Genomic DNA, 21,027 nt, shown 5'->3' with positions numbered 1-21,027 from the left:
CTTCAACTACTTTTACACAGCTTGAAAACCTCATCCTGGAGATCAGACCTGGCAGAGTCCCCAGCACCACCAGCTCACTGCCCTGAAAAGCTGTGTGCAAAGTCAAAAGTGCCTAAACCACTTTAAGCTTTGCTCTGAACCTCACCAATGTTGAAGTGGATAAAAGATAGTAAGAATAGCATAAAAAGCAACTGAAGATTCATGGAAAAAGAAATGAGATGTCAGAACCATTATATATCACTTCAAGTTACCAACTTATTTCAGTTTGGCAAAGCACAAAATTGACGTGTTTCACTCAAATATTATTGTAGCCCTAGGGCCTAAGTATGAACTATCTAGTTCAGTCGGTAGTGTTATATTATACAGCCATGAATTTCCCTTGAGCATAAACTTTAGGAGGGCAATGAACAGATGGGAACTGGTTTCTTATGGAGTCATCACCTGGAGGTTTTTGGTTTCTTCAGCAAATATCACTCTGTCATTGTCATTGTCATCTGCTCTCCTTTGAAAGTACATTCATAAAAGACATTTTATTTAGAAATGAATTAGCCATTATGCCCAAGGAATTGTGGGTCATACCTGAGAAATAAGCATGACAGCATGGGGAACCAAGGAAAAAAGCATACAGTGCTAGCACCGGGAAGCTAAGCAGTACACAGGTAAGCACAGCACAGTCTCTGGCCACCCATTTGCACAGTGTCCAATGACTTCAGATCACGAGACAGTTTATAAGCAACCCGTGCAAAATTTACTGTGTATGAGCAAACAACTCAGCGTTACAACAGAGATGGCTCTTTGACTGTGGCAATTAGTTTCGTCATGTTCCAAACACCAAATAACATTTTCCCATTAATTTTTAAACCGATGTGGCTTTAAGTTAAAATAAACTGTACATCAAAAGAATAGAAAATAAACAGCCAGGAACACAATTTGACGAATTGGATTTATTTAGTTTATTTATCTAAACAGGGACCATTGGATCTCTTTAATAGGCTGACAGTTGCACTGGGCTGGTTAATAAAACATTCAACACAGTGTCTTCAGCCAATATAGAAATGCAAATCCCATCAGAAATATTTTATTCATGAGGCAGTAATTTCTGTTACTACCATAGATGCTTCCTTCCTTCCTTTCTTCCTTTTTTTAAATGGCTCTCTGCAAACAAACAGTGCCATCTAGTGACTAATGAGAAAGTCAAATCTGTCACAGGTTTATAATTAATTTTGCAAGATTTTACCCATTTTTCTTATTTTCTAGTGAGATCACAAATACAAGTACACAGAAAAGTTGAAAGTAGTTTGCCATTAAGGAGGATTATAACAGAAAAATTCTAAAACCAATAAACTACATAAAAGCATGCACTCACACACATACCCACACATATACATATACACAAAATCAATTTAGCATTTTGTCTAGAAAATGCATACTTCAACTATATAGAAAAATCAAAGCAGCATAAAGCCTAAATTGAAAAGCTGGCTCCTTTAAGCATAAAATGGAACCATAATTTTAATTTTTTTTAATAAAAAAGTATTGTTACATAGGGAAAATTTTTAATTGAACAACAAACCTCATCTAAGACTCTAACAGCACAGAAAAAGTAGTTTATACTGGGTGCATACGTGGGTGCACACATATCTGTACCCCGGCACACCTAACCTGTGTGCCCTGACTTCAGTGAATATGGAAGCTGTTTTCACAGGTCATAAAAGTCTACAGTACCAAAAGTCAACAGTGTTAAGAGTGAGGTGGTCATCATAAAATTAATCCCACTGAAAAAATATCAAAGCTTCATAGACCAAGAAAATAAATTTAATATGGTCAGCCTCAAAGTCAACAATGAGTTCCAACAATGAAATCCTTAGAAATGAGATCATAATATGACCTCCCTTAAGAGCATGAACCCCTCATATTTCCTGGGTGGGAAGACCAGAGAGACACACAGAAACTGCCTCCCAGAAGGCAGTGCTCACAGCTGAAAACAGTCTTTCAGTGCTCCCTGCCCACTGTGCTGCTCCACTTTCTGTGTCCATCTTTGAAATCAACAAGACCCTATGAGTAGAGCTGCCAAGGTTAAGACTCTAAAATAAAAATCTTACAAACAAAGATGGCTGGTTGCATAATAGCTTTCTAATCGTTTTCCCTGGTGAGACCTGACAAAACCCTCTTCTGAAGGAGAAGCCTGTGTGCAAACACGCATGTGCTTTCTAAACAGACACTGCCTTTCACCTGAAAGGTCACAGGCCTGTGCAAATGCCTAAAAGAAACAGTCTGTGGTTTCTGATTAAGAAATGCTGATAATGTGAAATGAGTTCAAAGTTCAGGCAGCTTGGCAAAGCACACATATCTGCCAGCCTGGTCAACACTGTGCAGCTTCCTAGCGGGAGTGCCTTAGAAAAAGAATCCCGGCTGTGCTCCGCCCAGGAGTCTGTGAAAGCCCACAATCGTTGAGTCTTCCTCCTACTATTGTTGGAGAATTCAATGAGCAATACACATAAAAATGCTTTGCCCCAGTCCACCTATGATTGGCACTTTTTCTTTTTTTCTTTTTTTTCAAGACAGGGTTTCTCTCTGTAGGCTTCGCTGTCCTGGACTCCCTTTGTAGACCAGGCTGGCCTTGAACTCACAGAGATCTGCCTGCCTCTGCCTTCCTGAATGCTGGGATTCCAGGCACATGCCACCACGCATGACTATGGTGGTATTTCTTAAGGCACATTCTAACATGAAGGAGAAACAGAGAGAGAAGAGAACTGATCTAATGACACACAATAAGAGTCAGGAACACAAACTTGCCAAGTGGCATTAAGAATTGCAATACTAGACAGTTTTACTAATCTGTCTTCTTAGAAATGATCCTGACTAAAAACCCTATTCAAATATATTCCCTGCAGTGCAATAAGTTGTCAAAGGAAATAAAATATACAGGCATAAAAAATATATACAGGTATAAAACAAAAGTTAACATCACTGAAAAAATAACATGTTCCTATTACAATGATCTAGAATTTATAAAAATTGAAAATATAAACCTTGGAACATGTATTTTTAATATGTGAATGGTGTGACAGACACCATTAATAAGGGAAGTTATATAAGGGAGAGACTGGAAAACAACCATCCAAAATGTACATCACCTGACCCTCCTACAGCAATAGGGCTAGGTTGATTTTCTTTTTCAAAATCCTTTGGAATGCTCTGGTATTTTTATATAGAATGAAGGAGTATAATTTTTATAAATGGCAGACATGTTATATGCACACAGTGAAGAGAAGTTTCTTTATTGAGATGACTCTGTCCAGTCTAGTGTTATGGATCTGGGGGAGCTCAGAGAGTCACCATGACCATAAATACATTTTACTAAGAAGAGGATTTTTATTTTAGATATTGGTGCCCATTGTGGGACCAGAACTTTTCTTAAGAGATACTCCCAAGATGCAGCACCTAACCGTATCAGCCCAGGACTTTAAAAAAAAAAAAAAAAAAAACCTGCAAAGATTACATTTACTTTGTCTACTTGTAGGGTCTAATTTTAACATATATGCCTTACAGGTGTCCTAGTCATCATCTTGATTAGAGTAAGCAAGCTTGATTACAAAAGCAAAAGTAAGAGTTATTCTTAGGGCCTACTATCTGGCTAGCACAGCAGATGTTACAAATCAGCCAACTTAAGAACAATCTTCCGTGTCGGGAAGGGGAGGTGGACTGCGAGGCGCCGCTTATGTAAGTTAGGGACTTACATGCTAGAGGCATTTTTTTATCTCTTCAGTTTCTCAAGCATAGCAAGCCTACACTTTTAATGTAACGGTAACTATGATGCTGGCTCCCCTATTATTTGTTAGAATGCATGCATGCTCCTGCAAGAAGGTTCGGGTATGTAACCACTGCTACATATAACAGCTGAGACCACCCACATCTCTGAACATGCTTCAGTGGTTCCCTACTGCTCCCATAAAAATAGAAGGCGGTCACAAGAACTAGGAAGATAAAATGTAAACAGAAGCATCAAGTTCTTGACCTTTTGACAAAAATTTTTTAAAAAATAAAAATTTAAATTCCTCCTTCTCATTCATATGTCTTTAGTCCCAGGTGTAAGGAAAGGAAACACAGAGGATGTGCACAGGCTGCCCGCAGACACTCAAGCCGCCTGTCACCTGTGAAGAGCCGCGTGGCTAAGAGCAGTAAAAGCTTCAAGCTGCTCCACACCATCCTTTGAGGCCTGACCTAAGGGACCGACTCCAGTAGTCGGCAGGCAGCTGGGTTTCTAGGAGCGTTCAGCCTCACTGCTGAGACTCTCAATAGAAGTGGCATTCTCTGATGTGGATAGCTCTGCTCTGGGAGCCGGCCTAACAATAACATCACATAGCTCCCAGACAGGAAAGGACAGCATTCTGGCACCATTGACCCGGGGGAGGAGTGGACTTAGACTGAGGCCAGAGTGCAGCTTCCAACTCCCATCACAGTCAGTCTGTGCCACGTACTGTCTTAAAGCAGGCTCAGCTTTGTCAAGAAAAATGCAATGACACAAATCAGCCACAAGATGGTGCTAGTACAACAATGCAATACCAGAAATGCCCCAAGCACACAACAGACCTCTGGAGTCTCATCCTGGTTCACCACACACTATTTCATTCTGTTCTCTATACTTAGACGTAGCCAAACAGCTTATACATGTCGGTAATTTTTTTTTAAATAACAACAACTTCAAGGGTGTTTATTTGTTTGTGTTTTGTTAGGAAACAATCTAATATTTGAGGGGGCAAGAACTCAATAACCCTCAGCTCACTGTTTTTCTTCTTTAGCTGGTTTGTTTTCTTTGAATATTCTCGACATCATGATCTTTGTGGGCTAACCTCATGTGTTTCCCTCCCCCACGTACTTAACTGCTATCACTCGCTAACTCCTGAACCATCTACTCCACACGTTTGTTACTGAAGCCCTAGGGAAGCTCATGCCAGTACTAAAAACATAAATCAAAAGAGCAACAGAACATATGCATATTTTCAATTTCTCATACATGAAAGCAAAATACTGTGAATATTAAAAAAATGTTATAATGCCAGGCATGGCAAAATAACTAGCACTGGGAAACAGAGGCAGTGCGTCTCTGCACTCAAGGCTAGTCTGGTCTAAATAGTGAGCTCTAGGTCCTAGAGGTATATAGTGAGCCCAACCCGTTCTCAAAAAATAAAAATATAAAAAGAGTAACTGAGTAAGAAAGTAAACAGCACCAGTGAAAGATGTTTGCAGACAGGGCAGAAGAAAGCTAAAGCTGTGAGTATATACATAAATGTGAATTAAATTTAGCAAAGGCCTAGGAGATTAAGTTCACAGTAGTCGGTTCTAGTTTTCTTTTTTTTTTAATAATTTTTATTTTTTGTATTAATCACAGGTTATTTACTTTGTATCCCAGCCATAGCCCGCTCCCTCATTCCCTCCCAATTCCACCCTCCCTCCCTCATCTCCTCCCTGCCCCTCCCCAAGTCCACTGCTAGGGGAGGTCCTCCTCCCCTTCCATCTGACCCTAGCTTATCAGATATCTTCAGGATTGGCTGAAATTCCTCCTCTGTGGCCTAGCACGGCTGCTTCTCCCTTGGGGGTGGGAGGGCCGGTATCAAAGAGCCAGCCATTGAGTTCACGTCAGAAATAGTCCCTGTTCCCCTTACTAGGGTACCCACTTGGATAGTAGAAAATATAACTGAAAAAGGAATACTCATCCAAAAATATAATTTCTAAATACCTAAAGTAAAGGAGTGTACTCGTTATTAATTTCTTTTGGAAACAAAATAGATTAAACATTGAGTTAGGTGTTATAGTAAGCTATGGAATTGAAGTACGTTAGCATCTAAAAAGAAATGAAACTTGGTGTTCTGGGTTGAGGTCTGTCTCTTTCAGATTTCCATGCTGAAACCCTAGTTGTCATTACACGGCATGTGTGATGTATTGGAGAACAGTTTTCTAAGAGATAATTAAATTCCAGTGTAGCCACCAGTGTGTGCAGGAGATTCTGTAGACTAGAAGCAGCCACCCACAAAGAGAGAAGCCTTAAAATGCAGTGACCTCGACATACCTTTCCCAGCCTCCAGACTGTGGCTCTCTGTTAAGGTAGCTCTCCTAAAGGATACATTTATTGCTGGGTTTGGGGGAGTTTTCTTTGGGAGAACTTATAAGAAAAAATACCTGCAAAAGTATTCCATAAAAACAGATAAGCAAATTAAAAATAAACCTTACAGATACTTTGCTGTCATCATTACTTATCACTGAACAGCAGTCTTAGAATTTCATTAGTATAACTTATTGACACATTCTGTTTTTAATCCACCCACACAGGGTACAAATTATAAAAGTCAGTGCAATTTTCTTCCTACCTCACACTGCTATGAGAGAAGTAGTTTCGTAGTTTCCCACTTTCGTAAAGTAGTTGAGTATCTGATCTAGTAGAGCACAGGAATTAAACACCGACATTCAGAACCAGCATCACCCCCTCCCCCAACGCTGCAGCCCACTTGTGTCTTTCTTAAAAAAGGAGCACAGAGGCGTTTACACCACAGTGACTTGTGGTTTAGAACTTAACTGTCCCTCCCAAAGCCCACAAGTTAAGGCCGCCACAAAGAGCACTGCTTTGCTTCACAGTCTCCACATCAAGATGCTCTGTCTTCCCACAGGCCCAGGGCAAGATCCATAGATGCTGCCCTCTAAAACTCGGGGCCAAGTCACTAAGATACGAGATGGCGTTTCCCTGGTCACACTGTCACAGTAGAGAGGTCCAAATCAACGACCACGGAAGAACCACGCACAGAAAGAGAGGACCCTATACATTCTTGACTCCCTATAAATGTGGATCCCAGATTCACAAACAGAGCATATTCATGATAAAGCCTACCTGTGTCATTCTCACGTAAGAACCCATTTTTTCCTCACCGACATACTCTTTTACTTTAACTGTGAAGAGTAGGTTGTGTATTCAAATCCTAGTTTGCTATGCCCATCTACACAAGAACAATTGTTATCATTCATTATTTTCTCCATCTCTTTACTGTTCATAGTATTTTCTCGATGTTTTTACCTGAATTCTACAACCGTGGTGAAATCAAAATGAAATAAAATTTACCGCTTCAAGTCCTTTTAAGTGCCAGCTGAGTGGCACCAGACCAATTCACAGTACAGAGCTATAGAACCCTGTTTCTTGTACAAGGGAAGTCTACAGCTTCAACAGCACTCAGTTCTCCCCACCCTCATCCCCAGGAAGAACCATTTCACTTTCGTTTCTGGGTCTGACCATTCTAGAAACCTCCCAAAAGTGCACATACACCCCACCTGTCTTCTGGGACTGTCTTCTGGGACTGGCCTGTTTCCTTCTGCCTAATGTCCTCAGGATCTACTGTGCTTCATCCAATGCAGAAGGCTGGTGAGCCCCTCCTGTGCAGAGACAGCAGCTGCCTGCTCACCCCGTAGGCAGACATGGCAGCCACTGCTGTGAAAACGCTGTGCATGTCAGTGAGACCACTTCTAGACTCTGATTTCCTGATTTCCATGCTTACATCTGTATAACCAGAAGTAGGACTTTGTTTTTCTTTTGTCTTTTTTTTTTTTTTTTTTAATTTTGGATGTGTGGGGGGTGAGACAGGGTTTCTCTGTGTAGCCCTAGCTGTCCCGAAACTAACTTATGTAGACCAGGCTGGCCTTGAATTAAGAGATCCACCTGCCTCTGCCTTCCAAGTGCCGGGATTAAAGCCATGCACCCACAATGCCTGGCTCAGAAGAAGAATTTGCTTAACTGTCTTTTCCACTGTCATTATTAATCATTTTAACATTATGCTTTTATATTTCTTTTAGTGAATTTCCTATAAAGTGTATAGAGTCTCTTACTGAACCCATTGCTCACCAATTGGGTAGCATGGCTGGCCAGCATCAAGGATCTGCCTGTCTTCATCCTAACCTCCCAATGCCAGTATTAAAGATACGCACAACCTTGTCCGTTTGTTCACATGACTGCTGGGTTTCCAAACTCGGGTCTTCAAGCTTGTATGGCATGCTTGTATGACCCACTGAGCTATATACTCAGGCCTGTAAACTGTAAAGGCCTGAAAAACTGGGTCTTGAAATTCTAACCAATGCTAAATAGTAAGCACTATGTATATGAAAGGACTGTGTGATATGGATCTAGCTAAGATGTCCCCCAACCCCATCATTTGCTACCTCTAACACCTGTGAGCTCTCCAAGTCCTACACAAATCTGTTGATCATCTTTTGCAGGAGCCCTGGGACAACTCACTTAATGCTAACTAAGGCATGGGAAGAAACAATAGAGACATGGTGAAAGCACAGCTAACCATTCCAAGGAAGAGAGAGCACAGAACTGAACTCACAAAGTCTGTTTCTAGTTTTCCCATTTCTTGCTTGTAGCTTCTCATTCTGTTGCTGTACATTCCTCGACTTTGGGGCGGGATTTCTCGAACTTCCAAATCCATCTGTTCAAGCTAAAGTGGGAGAGAAAAATGTGAACCACAAGCATATTCTTTATTTGCCCAAATGTCAATGCTAAAAGGGCTGTATTCTAAGTCCTCAGTTTGCAGCTGAGGAACTAGAGGTACAGCGCTGCCTGCTCATGATCAGTAGCACTGAAATTGCTTTAGCACTTACTTCCTGATTGGTTCAGGAAACAGCTAGAGAATGATGGGGGTGCTAAGCTGCTTGCTTTGTCAAGAGTTTGTTTTGAAAAATCAAAGCATTCTCGTTAATTTGTTCTCAGTATCCTTGGAGCAGCCCTTGTTAAGTCAAACTGATCCGGTCTTTTGACCATGAATCTCCAGAATGACAGGGGACTGCTTCCTGTGGCTTAAACATGAGAGGACATTTCTTTGAGAAACTCTTTCCTAATTAGGAAAATCACATGCAACCAGGCCTCCAGCCTAACTCTTAGACACTAACCACACTGATGAGGAGTTAAATGGATATAGCAATATGCTAGTTACACCTTGCTCACTGAAATCACAACAGGGCATGCTTTGCTCATCTGTCATCCTATAACTATAGCATACAAGAGTTTAATGGGTGCCAACACAGACATGCAGTGATGGTTCAGAGCCCAGGCTTTGCAGTGAGACTGTGTGTTCACATTGTAGGCACCACAAGTAACCACCATGGGGGCCAGCAGGGGGCTTAACTGGAGTCTTAGTGACCGTCTACCTTATTTTCCTCACTTCTAAGAATAATCTCTTTCCTAGGACAGCCATGAAAATTAGCTGAGTAATCCCTCTAATGAACTTAAAGTACTCTATCACTAGATTGATAAGAGACTATAATAATGGTTATAAAGAAATAGACCACGCTCTCTATGACGCAGCAGAGGGAGTTCAACTGTACAGGGCCCTAAAAGAAAAACCAGGAACAAGAGCAAATTGGCCCAGAGTAATGACTTCATGGAAAAACACAGCAATGCATTTGCTTCTGAGAGCATTGTAACACATTAGTTCTTGACCAATACAAGTTTATCACCTATTGTCCACTGGTGGAGACTGAATAAATATAGGAGAATATGGATAGACAAAAAGCAATTGTAATTACGGTATGTACTTTTATAAGAAAACAAGATACTTTTAATTACTCCTCTTCAAAGAGTGGTCATTTAAGTAACTGATGGAGCTCCCCATAAATGTATAGTAATTAAATAAATTAAATCACTTAATCAAGGCATTTAAAAGTACTTCTCTGAGATTATCACTGTTTGCTGATTGTGTTTTAATTGTTTAAGTTAGCATCCAAAGCGGCGTGTTTCATTACGGCATTCTCACACATACTTTGTTCTTCTTTATCCCCTACCTCTGGTCTCTCTCTCTTTTTATTTTGTTTGTTTGGTTTTTTTTTTGAGACTGGGTTTCTCTGTGTAGCCTTGGCTGTCCTGGACTCACTTTCTAGACCAGGCTGGCCTGGAACTCACAGAGATCTGCCTGCCTCTACCTCCTGAGCGCTGTGATCACAGGCGTGCAGCCCTGCTCCCAGCTCCTGGCATCCTTCCTGCCAGTCAGCTTCCCCTGTCAGTCTGTCTTCTCTCATGCCACATGCCTTCAATTACCCTCTTTTTCTCCCCCTACCCTCAAGAACTCTTCAGTGCTCATAGTTACCTTCCTAGTTTGTCGATCTCCCTCCCCACCTTTTCCCTCAAGCCTAGGATCTATGTAGTAAAGAAAACAAGCAATCTTTGGGTTTCTGAGTCTGGCTTGCTCCATTAACATAATGGTTTCTAGCTCTATCTCTTTCCCTGCAAATGTCATGATTCCATTTTTCAACCACATTCTTTATCCATTCACCAGTTGGTGACATTTAGGTTGCTTCCATGTCTTAGCTGCTGTGTACAGTGCAGCACTAAACATGGGCATGTGGCTCTGGCAGGACATAAAGTCTGCTGGGCATGTACAACAGCAGCACACCTGCATTGTTGGCATATATGCATTAGTGTCTTAAGAACTCTCCATGTTGATTCCCAAGTGGCCTCTACCAGGCCTCACACAGGTCAACAGTGATGCAGCCTCCTTTCTCCTTATATCCTTGCCAGTACTGGTCACCTGTTAGGTTTTTTGTTTGTTTTGTTTTTGTTTGTTTGTTTGTTTTCATTTTCTCAGGCAGTGTCTAATATGACCCAGGCTAGCTTTGAACTTACTCTGTACCTGAGAGTATGACCTTTAAACTTCTGCTCCTTCGGCTTCATCTTGCAGTTACAGCATCTGCCACTACCCTGGCTCTGTGCTCTTCATATTAGCCACTCTGCCCAGGCAAAAGGAAACCTCTGGCTGTTTTAGTTTGCATTTTCCTGATGGGTAAGGATGTGAAACCATTTCTACTAGCCTGATTTTTTACTGGAAATTTTGTTTTTCTTGTGTCTAGTTTTTCACATTTCCTACATATTACCCCTCCCCATCTAAAGTACAGTTGGCAAAGATTTTCCCCCATTCCGCAGGTTGTCTCTTCACTCTAGTAATTATTTCCTTTGCCTTGTGAAGCTTTTCAACTTCATGTAATCTTATCAGTCTTTGGAGCTACATTCGGTGTTGTTGCAGTCCTTTTAGAACAGGCCATGTTTCTGCCTGCATCTTAAAGTGTTTCTCAGGGCTGGAGAGATGGCTCGGGGGTGGAAGGTACCTGCTCCCCTGCTGAGTTTGACTGCTGGAATCTCTGCCCAGTGACTCCTGCAAGTCCAGCTTCAGGGACTATGACACCATCTGCTGGCCTCTGTAAGCGACGCCCCCACACACAAATAAAAATAAATCTTAAATTTTTTTTCAAGTGCTTGCCCTAGCAGTTTCAAGCTTTATATAAAGATCTTCAGTTCATTTTCAAAATTTTTTATGGAAGGTGGAAAGGATCTAGGCTCATTCCTCTACCTATGAAATGCAGTTTCCACAGTACCATTTGGTGTACAGGCTGCCATTTATTATGCAATGTATGTTTTTGATAATGATGTAAAAAACAATAGTGGCTGTAGCTATGTGAGTTTATTTCTGGGTCCTCTATTCAATTCCTGGTGGTTCACATGGCTCTGCAGTATAATTTATAATTTACAATTTAAAATCACGATGTTTCCGTTTAGGATTACTTTGGCTACATGGGATCTTTTGGGTGTCCATATGAATTTTGGATTACCCTTTCCAGATTTGTAAAGAATGACACTGGGGTTTTTACAGAGAGAACGCTATGTAGTAAGTTTGCCAAAGCACAAGCATGGAAGGGCTTGTCATCTTCTGATTCTCTTTTCCAGCACCCTCACTGTTGTACAGTGTATATACAGAGGTCTCTTATCTCCTTGATAGGTTTGCTGCTATTTCTTTTCTTTCTTTTCTTTTTTTAATTGTGAATGGAAAATGTCTTGATCTCTTTCTTGATAAGTTCACTCATTAGTGACTGACCTCTGCATAGCGACTTTGTATCCTACCGCTTGGCTGCAAGTGCACACCAGATCTAAGCACTGTCTAGTGGCTCAGGGTCTTTAGAAATAGGGCTATGCTATCTTTAAGGGGTGGTAATTTGGCCTCTTCTTTCTCTAGCTGTATTCTTTCATTTCTTTCTCATATCATACTAGCTAAGCCTGGAGACTGGAGACCTTTGTAAATATTTACTTCTAGCAAGGCAAACTATATCTTGGCAGACTTAGGGATGCAGACAACATATACTCATTCTGTTCTTAGAGTAGTTATATAGTCACTGAAGAGTGGAAGACATGGTTAGCACAAAATGTGCACTGTCCATACATTACTGCAAACCATATGATTGGCAGTGACACAACTATCCTAGCAATCAAAGCAGAGCCAAGCTTTCTGTCAGGTTCCTATTTTAAAAAAATACATATATATATATATATATATATATATATATATATATATATATATAAATAATCTAAGATGTCACCAAAACTAAATAATTCAGCTTTCTGAGTATTTTAAACTAACAGAAATGTCTCCTTTAGATCCAGATCGTTATGTTAGTGAGAAGAAAGCGCTGCAAACTTGGTTATGCTGGAACTTCAGTCCTACAGAGATCAGCCTTTTCCCATTCTCTATTAGACAGAAAATATTCAGAGGGGAGAAAAATAGCAATTCTAAAGAGAAAAAAAGCTGCCAGAGAGAATGTAATTGTGTGGAAAGTCATCCCAATTATGCTAGTGAGAACTTACACTGTGAAAAGTCCTATCTTGGCATCTTAGCTAAGATCAAGTATGAAGATACAAAGAACTGATATTCACAGTGTCCTGACTGGCTGCTCTGACATCTAAAGTCAATGGCTTCACATGAAAGCCAAGAGGTATAAAAGAGGTAGTTGGTATAAACAGAAATAGGAGGAAGGAGAAAAGAGAACTGTGGAGATGGAGATAGGGCAGCAGTCCACAAAGCCTAGAAGTCACATGGGTCAGAGACCCTGGTCATTATGAACACAATGAGAACCACACAGTGACAATGGAGGTGCCTATCATGTCAACCTTAGACCCCAGGAAAGGTCCGCTGTTCAATGGGGACTACTTCCTGCTTGAAAGCTCCACTAACAAGTATTATTCATTAAAACCTGAGAAACATCAGGCTCTCCAACTGCCTACTAGAGACATCTCTGTCTTCCCAGAGACTCAAATCATCCTTGAGCTGCCTAAGGGTCCAAGGAGGTTCTGCAAGAAAACAATGTCCAAAATGCCTGCATCCCCGCCATGTCTAAGAATTTCAAGAGTTTCAAGCAACTCATAGGAGCTAATAGAAAACTGTCCTCAGTCTACCAGCACAAATACTGAGGAAACACCTAAAGACACTCTTCAGTACTCAAAAAGGCGTGCACTCACTTGGCCTGTGATGGAGAGCAACAATCTAACAGCTTCTACAACACTTGGCTTTCAACAACCAAAACTGGGACAAAATACTTTTCCCTCTTTGGTCCCCAACTTAGGGATTTACTATTATGAAACAGGAGCGTCTGAGCCAGGGCTCTACGTGTAGCACATCCAGGAACAAAGCCTATGAGCACACAGTACGGTGTGGGACCTCAGGTGGGTTTGTAGCCTTTCTAAACTCAGTCCTCATTGGTAACAGTAGTGGCAACAATCTAGGCATCATTCTGCCATGAGCTTCTGATGCTCCTACAGGGTCCCCTGAGCGTGAATGTGATGTTCTAAAAACCCTGTCCACGCCATATCTCACAGTCTATCCACACAGAGCAACACTGAAGAATGCTGTCACATGTCTTTCTGGAACAGAGAACAGGCTTACTTCCAGGCTGCTATATGTGGCTTGTTTCCCAGGCTTTGTGTTCCTGCTGGAAGCAAGTATTTGCATCTCTCCTGTGGAAGTTGGGGGTCAGGGAATTTAAACAACCAATCTGAAACTCTGGAGGCTGCTTTTGTTGTAACACAAGGCTTCAGTTTCTCACTTATGAGTCTTGTGTCTTGGGTCCTGGGGAAATAGCTCAGTCAGCAAAGTGCTTGCCATACAAACATGAGGAACTGAGTTCTAATCACCAGCAACCACATAAACCCTGGCTGTAGCAAGATGCATGCCTGTAATTTCAGTCCCTGGAAAGCAGACATAGGATCCCTGGAGACAGATGGATAGCCAATCTAGCTCAATCAGTGTACCTGGGGTCTAGTGGGAGAGCCCATCTCTAAATATAAGGTGGAGAGAAACTGAATATGATGTTGACTTCTGGTCTCCACACCCGTATGTACTTAGGTGCACATATACACATGTGCACTTGTACATACACACATACATGCAAATGAACATGTGCACACACAAAAGAAATCTCACATCTTCTGTGGGCATCCATGGAGAATGGCAAGCTTCTTTAGCTTCCAAGTTGATAGAAAGCTCAGACCTGTGTCACTTTTGAAAGACAACACTTATCTCACAGGAGTTCTGAGAAAGTAAAAATTTTAAGATAACAATGCACTACCCTAATGTGTGGTGTGGGGTGTCTTTATCAGATATTAGCTACTAAGATCATGTACTAGGAGATTAGCTCTTGGGAGATGTCTTCTGAAGGAATATATATTAGAGACTGCTTTCATTTATTACAAAGAATAAAATCTCTAGAAGCTAATAAATTTCCTTTCATCTGAAAAGAAATGAAAATCTGAGTGATACTGCTCCACATATGTCCACAGCACACACAGCAGGCACCAGGGTTCAGCTCTAGGGTTGTATTCAGTACAACCCTAAGACTACGCACCAGTTCTCTGGCCTCTTCAAGCTGTTTCTCCACGTTGGCAACCATTTGCTTCTTCTCATCTAAAACAAGCAATAATATCAAAGAAATAATAATTATACAACATACATTGAATATCACTAGCTATCAACCTTCCTAATGCTGCAAGTCTTTAATACAGTTCCTCATGTTGTGGTGACCCGAACCACAAAATTATTTTGATGTCACTTCATAACTGTAATTTTGCTGTTATGAACTGTAATGTAAATATTTGTTTTATCTGATAGTCATAGAAAGGAGCTGGGACTCCACTGCTCTAAAGCCTCCTATTTTAGAACATCCTTCTCCTTTCTGATCAATCAGATCAGAACATGTAAAGGAAACAGATCATTCTACAAACTATGATGAGCACTGATTCTGCAATATGGGTTAATTAAAATCCATGGAAGGGCTGAGTTTTTAGGAGGTGTCATTAGTTATAAGGGAGACTAAAAAGAATTGTGTTCTGCAAAAGAGATTATGCCAACAGTAGCAGATAAGAGTGGTGGCCTGAGGGCTTTGCTGAGTCTCCACTGTAATAAATTGGGATCACTGATGTGACTCGAGTTTAACACTCATATATATGAAAAGACTTCTCAAAACTCAGCAAGGTCTTGTAACTCTTTAGTGTTGTGCTTTCAGTAATGTTAAGAATAAGGTATGAGGGCTACAGAGAGGGTTCAGCAGTTCAGAGCACCAATGTTCCTGCAGGGATTCAGTTCCTAGCACCTACACGGTAGCTGACAACTGTCTATAATTCTAGCTCCAGGGGACCTGGAACTGGCCTCCACTAGCTCTGCATGCATGTGGTACATACACATGCAGGCAAACATTTATATATATATATATATATATATATATATATATATATATATATATATATATCACACCCATATATACACATATATATATTTTTAAAGAGTAAAGTTTGGGATTCTGGACAACAAATAGTTTCTTTTTAAAACTCAACATGTATTTTCTAAATGGAGTTTTAAATATACGTGTGTGTGTGTGTGTGTATGTGTGTAAGAAATGACTTTTAACTGGGAGGTGCTGACTCTCCATGGTTTATTTAGACACTATAATAACCAAGCCATTTCCTAAGCACAACTCTCTTCTCTGTATGGTCATCACATTCATCCAGAGATTCCCCCTATGTCTTGTGTTGCTCATTTTTAGTTTTCTGCTCAGCACTTTCCAAGTGAGACCACCCACTCTTCTGAGACTCCCATCTTCACCACACAGGACATGGAAGTGCTGCTTTCTTACACAACTACGCCTTCCAGTCCCAGAGCCTTGAAAACAACTGCTGGACTAGCTTTAAGTGACTCTCACCCTTGTTCACACCAGGGTCAGGGAGGTACATACTCATAGAAGCCAATCAATTTTTTAGAACATACTGATTTCCTTCCAAGTAGTAAGGAGGCACATTTTATATTAAGAAAGCTCATCAAACACCTCGGCCAGGTGATCAAAATTAACACTAGCAGTGAAAAGGCATGCTGAGCATGTCCTCTTGATATTATGGGAGGACAATGAGCAGTTTGGGTCTCTCTTCCCCAAAACCCATCACCCCAGACGAAAAATGAAAGGAAAAAACAAACAAACAAAACTGGGAAAAATCCCAACCAAGGAGTGTTCTACCATGTCTCACAATTACTCCACCAAACCATTTGCTCACTGAAAGCAAGGGTACCCTGAGAAACTGTTACAGCACACAGGAGTGTAAGGCCCTACAGTTACTTAATGTTTTGTAGGATCCATGCCTGGATCCTGAAGTAGAAAAAGGACACTGGGTTTAAAAGGGAAAAGAATTCCTTCTAGCTTTAACTACGAAGATGTAAATAAGGATGGGCTTAAGCCAGTAAAAAAATAATATGGACTCAGGATTTGTAGCAAACATATAAAGGTGAGGTGTTAACAAGGGCTGCCGACATGGATAAATGAAGAGTTATTTTGTGATTTTTACATAATTTCAAACATTCTAAAAGTAAAAAGCTAAGAGCCAGGAACACAGCTATCTAAGTGAGTATTTAACAAGAGATAGGCCTTGGGTCCAAGCCCCAATACCACAAATACAAAATGAAGCCATTACTTAAAATAATTGAACTGTCTAAGAGAACAAGATTCCCCCACCCCACCCCGAGTTTAGAGAGTAGACGTGCCTCAGTGTAAAATGAAAACATGTGTATATGCATACTTGACACAAATTTGTTAAATATGTATTGATGACTGAAATTCTATAAATACTTTTTGTAAAACATAATGGGGTCAGAGATAACAGCTGATGGTGTTTCCCCAATATACTCAACTGAAAGTATCATATATGGCAGCTTCAACCAGCTCCTAAACTTTCCAGTATGACAGTTGCTCCATCAGACTCAAGGATCTCTTTCTAAAAGACACCTGTTTTGCTCCATCACTGCCACTCCCCTCCCTCGATTCCCTTCCTTCTTGATACCCTGAATTCAAAACCATTACCACTTCCACATCCCAGGGCCCTGACCACCTACTCTTCTTCAAGTGCACATTTTCATCAGGACACTTTAACCTCACTCTAGTTTAGGCACAGAAAGGAAGAAGTTTAGTGCTAGGTTCCCTTTAAAGTAGAATTAAGATGACAGTGTCTGAAGAGCTAGATCCTAGCTGACCCTGCCCTCTGCTACCTGAAGCACAGCTGATTAATACAATGATAACCCTCAAGGGCTAGTTTGTTACACTTTCTTTGTACTGCATGCTGCACTTGTATTTTACAGCATTATAAGATTAAAATGATCATCCATCCCTTCTTATTCTAAAGATGGAAGTTCAGGCAAGCTTACAGAGGCCAGGAAATCTGTCCACTACGTGTGCTTTACGTAAGCTCACGCAGAGGTGGGATCCTAAATAGGTCTGATACCAGCAGCCTGTTGCCACAGTACATTCTTGGGACATTCCAACCTCACTCTAGTTTAGGCACAGAAAGGAAGCTGTAAGCCTAATAGGATTCACAAATGACCATAGAGAGATAAGGAAGTAACTGCAAAATGAAATTCTGTTGAAGATCCTCTAAGATGCCTGCTTGCTGTAATGGGAGCTCTGTCCTGTGGAAAGAACTCTTCTGCTAAGAAATTCACTCCCAGCATCACAGAATCCAGAATGTAAAGTGAGCTATGGTCTGGACTCATTGATTTCCCTGACTTTCCCATAGAACAATAATCATTTAAGAATCAAAAATCAATCTTCAAATTCAGTAACGACAAGAGTATTCATTAAGGGGCTCACTCATCTAAAAATCACAGCTATTAAAATTAGTTAAGATTCAAACACTTTAAAGAGTTTTTTATTTTTATTTTTTATATTAATTACAGTTTATTCACCTTGTAGCCCAGCTGTAGCCCCCTCCCTCATTCCCTCCCAATCACACCCTCCCCCCCTCATCTCCTCCCATGCCCCTCTCCAAGTCCACTGATAGGGGAGGTCCTCCTCCCCTTCCATCTGACCCTAGCCTATCAGGTCTCATCAGGACTGGTTGCATTGTCTTCCTCTGTGGCCTGGCAAGGTTCAAAGGTTAAAGTTTTCAAAGTTTTTTATTAATAAAGTATTACAGAGTAAGTTTCTTTTTAAAATAAGAGAATGTTTGTTTTTTTTATTCTCTTTGGAAGTCACCTTAATACCTGCACATGCACAGCACACAGTAATTAATTTCCACAGATCCTGGGAACTCTAACTTAAATTATTTTGTGGGGGAATGAGCTCCTTTGACTTTTTATAGTTTACTCCAATTTTCTTTAAATTCAAATAAATAACAGTTCATATCTGGATCTATTTCAGCTGAGTAACACAACCACTATGACACGGTGGGGTACTACGTACTACAGCTACCAGTAATTACAGTAATAATTAATAATGTAATTAATAATGGTTACATTATTAATCCCTGCTAGTTCATAAATTTGTGGAAAATATCTTTTTCTCTCAATTAGAAACAGAGTAAAATAAAAAAAAGAGCAAGCACAAGTTATTATTAAGAGGAAAACCACTGCATTTTAAAGTCATTTAATTATTCAAGTAAGTACACATTTTTGTTTTTGTTTTCCACCGTGCCAGCAATACACTCTCCTTTCAAATGAAATATGGCTGCTATGTTTGGGTTTCACATTACACTAAACATAAGGAGAGACATACTAGTATCTCTACTTTTTACTATACTTAATTCAATTGTTTCCTTCTGTGTGGTAAGAATTTTAAACACAAAGGCAAGAAAACTCAATTGTAACAAAATCTATTTTCTCAAAAAGAGTCTTCACAACTTAGTACCCTGGATATTACTTTGTAAAACAATCTCTCAATACTAAAGCTATTTTTCCAAATAAAGAAATGTTTCTACTGCTAACACAAACAAAACAAAAACACAATAAAATTCAAAATGAGCAAAATCCAACTGCAGCTACAAGTCCTGGTCCTCTGAGGCTCTGGACTCAATTCAAAGGCAATAGTCTCACACAACAATGACAAGATGATCTTGGGCAAAGGAAAAAAGTGGGATTGCAGAGAACAGGCGAAGTGAAGAATCATGCAGGCAGGGAGCCATCATCCACTCTGTCCACAAAAATTTGAGGCAGCACAGCTCCGTGGTATATGCTGCCTTGGTTCTTTCCTCTTGTTCCCTCACTTGAACTCATAAACCTCTTTAAGACATCATCCACCTCCTTCAGAACTAACTGGGACTTCAGGAGATGAGTGGGATGTAAGTTCAGAGGTCAGGGCTTCAAGCAAATATCCCTAGTAACAGAAAACAGGTAGGGTGGGGGACAAGGGAATAAAAGAAGAAATTATTTATAAGCAAAAAGTTTGGGGGGAAATTCTGGAAAGGGGATAAGGAACAACAAGTTAGAGTCAAAAGAAGTTACTGCTGGCATTTTGGACTGTACTAACCAGATAAGAAAGTGAAGCTACCCACAATTCTGATGACCAATGGGAATCATCTTTTCTAGACAGTATGCTCCAGAGCTAAAGTAGAGGCAAGTTCAGCAGCCCAATGACTGTTCAATTTTCCTAAGGAAACTGAGCCAAAAAAAAAATTAACAAATAAAACTCGTAATTTGTTACTAACTACTCAAGTTAAATCTGTAGTTAAAGAAAAAAAATCCTAAAACTCTACCTTAAAAGTCACAAGATTACAATCACCTGTTTATTCAAACACATTTTTGCAAGCCCTTCGAAAAGAAATGTCAAGGAAATCAGACAAGGCCCCACCTTCACACTGTTGACAAAGAGGAAAATATCTGCGAGATGCCGAATTTTAAAAGTGAGAAAAATTACCCTGCACCAAGTTTGTTTTGTTTTGTTTTATAAAACTGGGTTATAAATACCCAAGAAGGATGAGAAACACAAAACCAGGGCAGAGTTCTGAAAACTATGAATCCTAACAAGAGCTAACACAAAGGGTTCACAGATGTGTGTCATTTAATTTTCGCAGCAGCCCTAATGAGAGAGGTTCGATTCTCTGGAACCAAGAAGGAAGTTTTGAAAGATAACGAAAACTCTCCTAGGAGACAACTTCTAAGTGGGAAGAACTGGATTTGAATTCAGGCATCTTGGCTTGTCACTTTAACGTACAGCAAATAAGGATAACAGTACCATTTACAAAAAAAAAAGACAACGCTGCTGCATTTGTAGATCCTCAATCTTGACACTTCGTTACATTTCCTTTGAATACTCTTACCTTCATATTAAAAAAAAAAAAAATCAAGATGCAGGTGGCACCGTTTCCAAGGTTATACAAGTTTTAAACAAGCGATGGGGTAGGAACTCGACACCACCCCCAAAATGGTTTCCACGAACCATTATCCTCTGAACCACCCTTGGACCACCAAGCCAAGACCCAGCCCTCCTCAGGCCGCCAGCACCGCCCACATTAGCCCCGCGCCTAGCAGACCACAGGCGCGTTCCGCGGCTCCGGGCTCTCCAGGCCGCCCCCGCCCGGCCGGAAAGGGTACTCACCCGGAGGGAGCCGAGGGACCCTGGAAATCTTGCTGGTGATCTCAGCGGTGAGCACTGCGAAGTCCTGCTCGTAGCCTTCGAAGTCGGAAGACATGGCAGCTCGGGAATGGTCGGCTGGAGCCGGGATGGAGCGCAGAGCAGGACTCGCGAAGGGCGCCGGACCTCGGCGCAGGGACCCAGAGAAGAAACCCTAGGCACAGCGGGACCCGGGGACACCTCCCAGCCCAGCCGCTTCCTGGTTGCCCTTCGCAGTCCTTGTCCTCCGGAAACTAAGTTGCCTGCGCCTTTTCTTTTCCACTCAGTCTTCGAGAGTAAAACTAAGGGAAA

General features: G+C 40.9%; 1 protein-coding gene across 8 annotated transcripts in view; it reads right to left on the bottom strand.

Moving 5' to 3' along the window:
• The window catches only part of Vti1a (vesicle transport through interaction with t-SNAREs 1A), a 310,414-nt gene extending 289,581 nt beyond the window's left edge, over positions 1–20,833 (bottom strand). For all 8 annotated transcript variants that reach the window (XM_060391259.1, XM_060391236.1, XM_060391261.1 and 5 more), the window contains exons 1-3: positions 20,701–20,833; positions 14,701–14,759; positions 8,370–8,480 (exon numbers count right to left, since the gene is read on the bottom strand). In XM_060391259.1, the coding sequence (XP_060247242.1) occupies positions 8,370–8,480; positions 14,701–14,759; positions 20,701–20,794 (264 nt within the window). In that variant the 5' untranslated portion in view covers positions 20,795–20,833. The remainder of the gene's footprint in view (positions 1–8,369; positions 8,481–14,700; positions 14,760–20,700) is intronic.
• Positions 20,834–21,027: the final 194 nt, after the last annotated feature.

Source organism: Meriones unguiculatus, chromosome 1 (assembly GCF_030254825.1).
Source record: "Meriones unguiculatus strain TT.TT164.6M chromosome 1, Bangor_MerUng_6.1, whole genome shotgun sequence".
NCBI lineage: Eukaryota > Metazoa > Chordata > Mammalia > Rodentia > Muridae > Meriones > Meriones unguiculatus.
The sequence above is the reverse complement of the archived record's forward strand: the minus strand, read 5'-3'. Positions and strand labels throughout refer to the sequence as shown.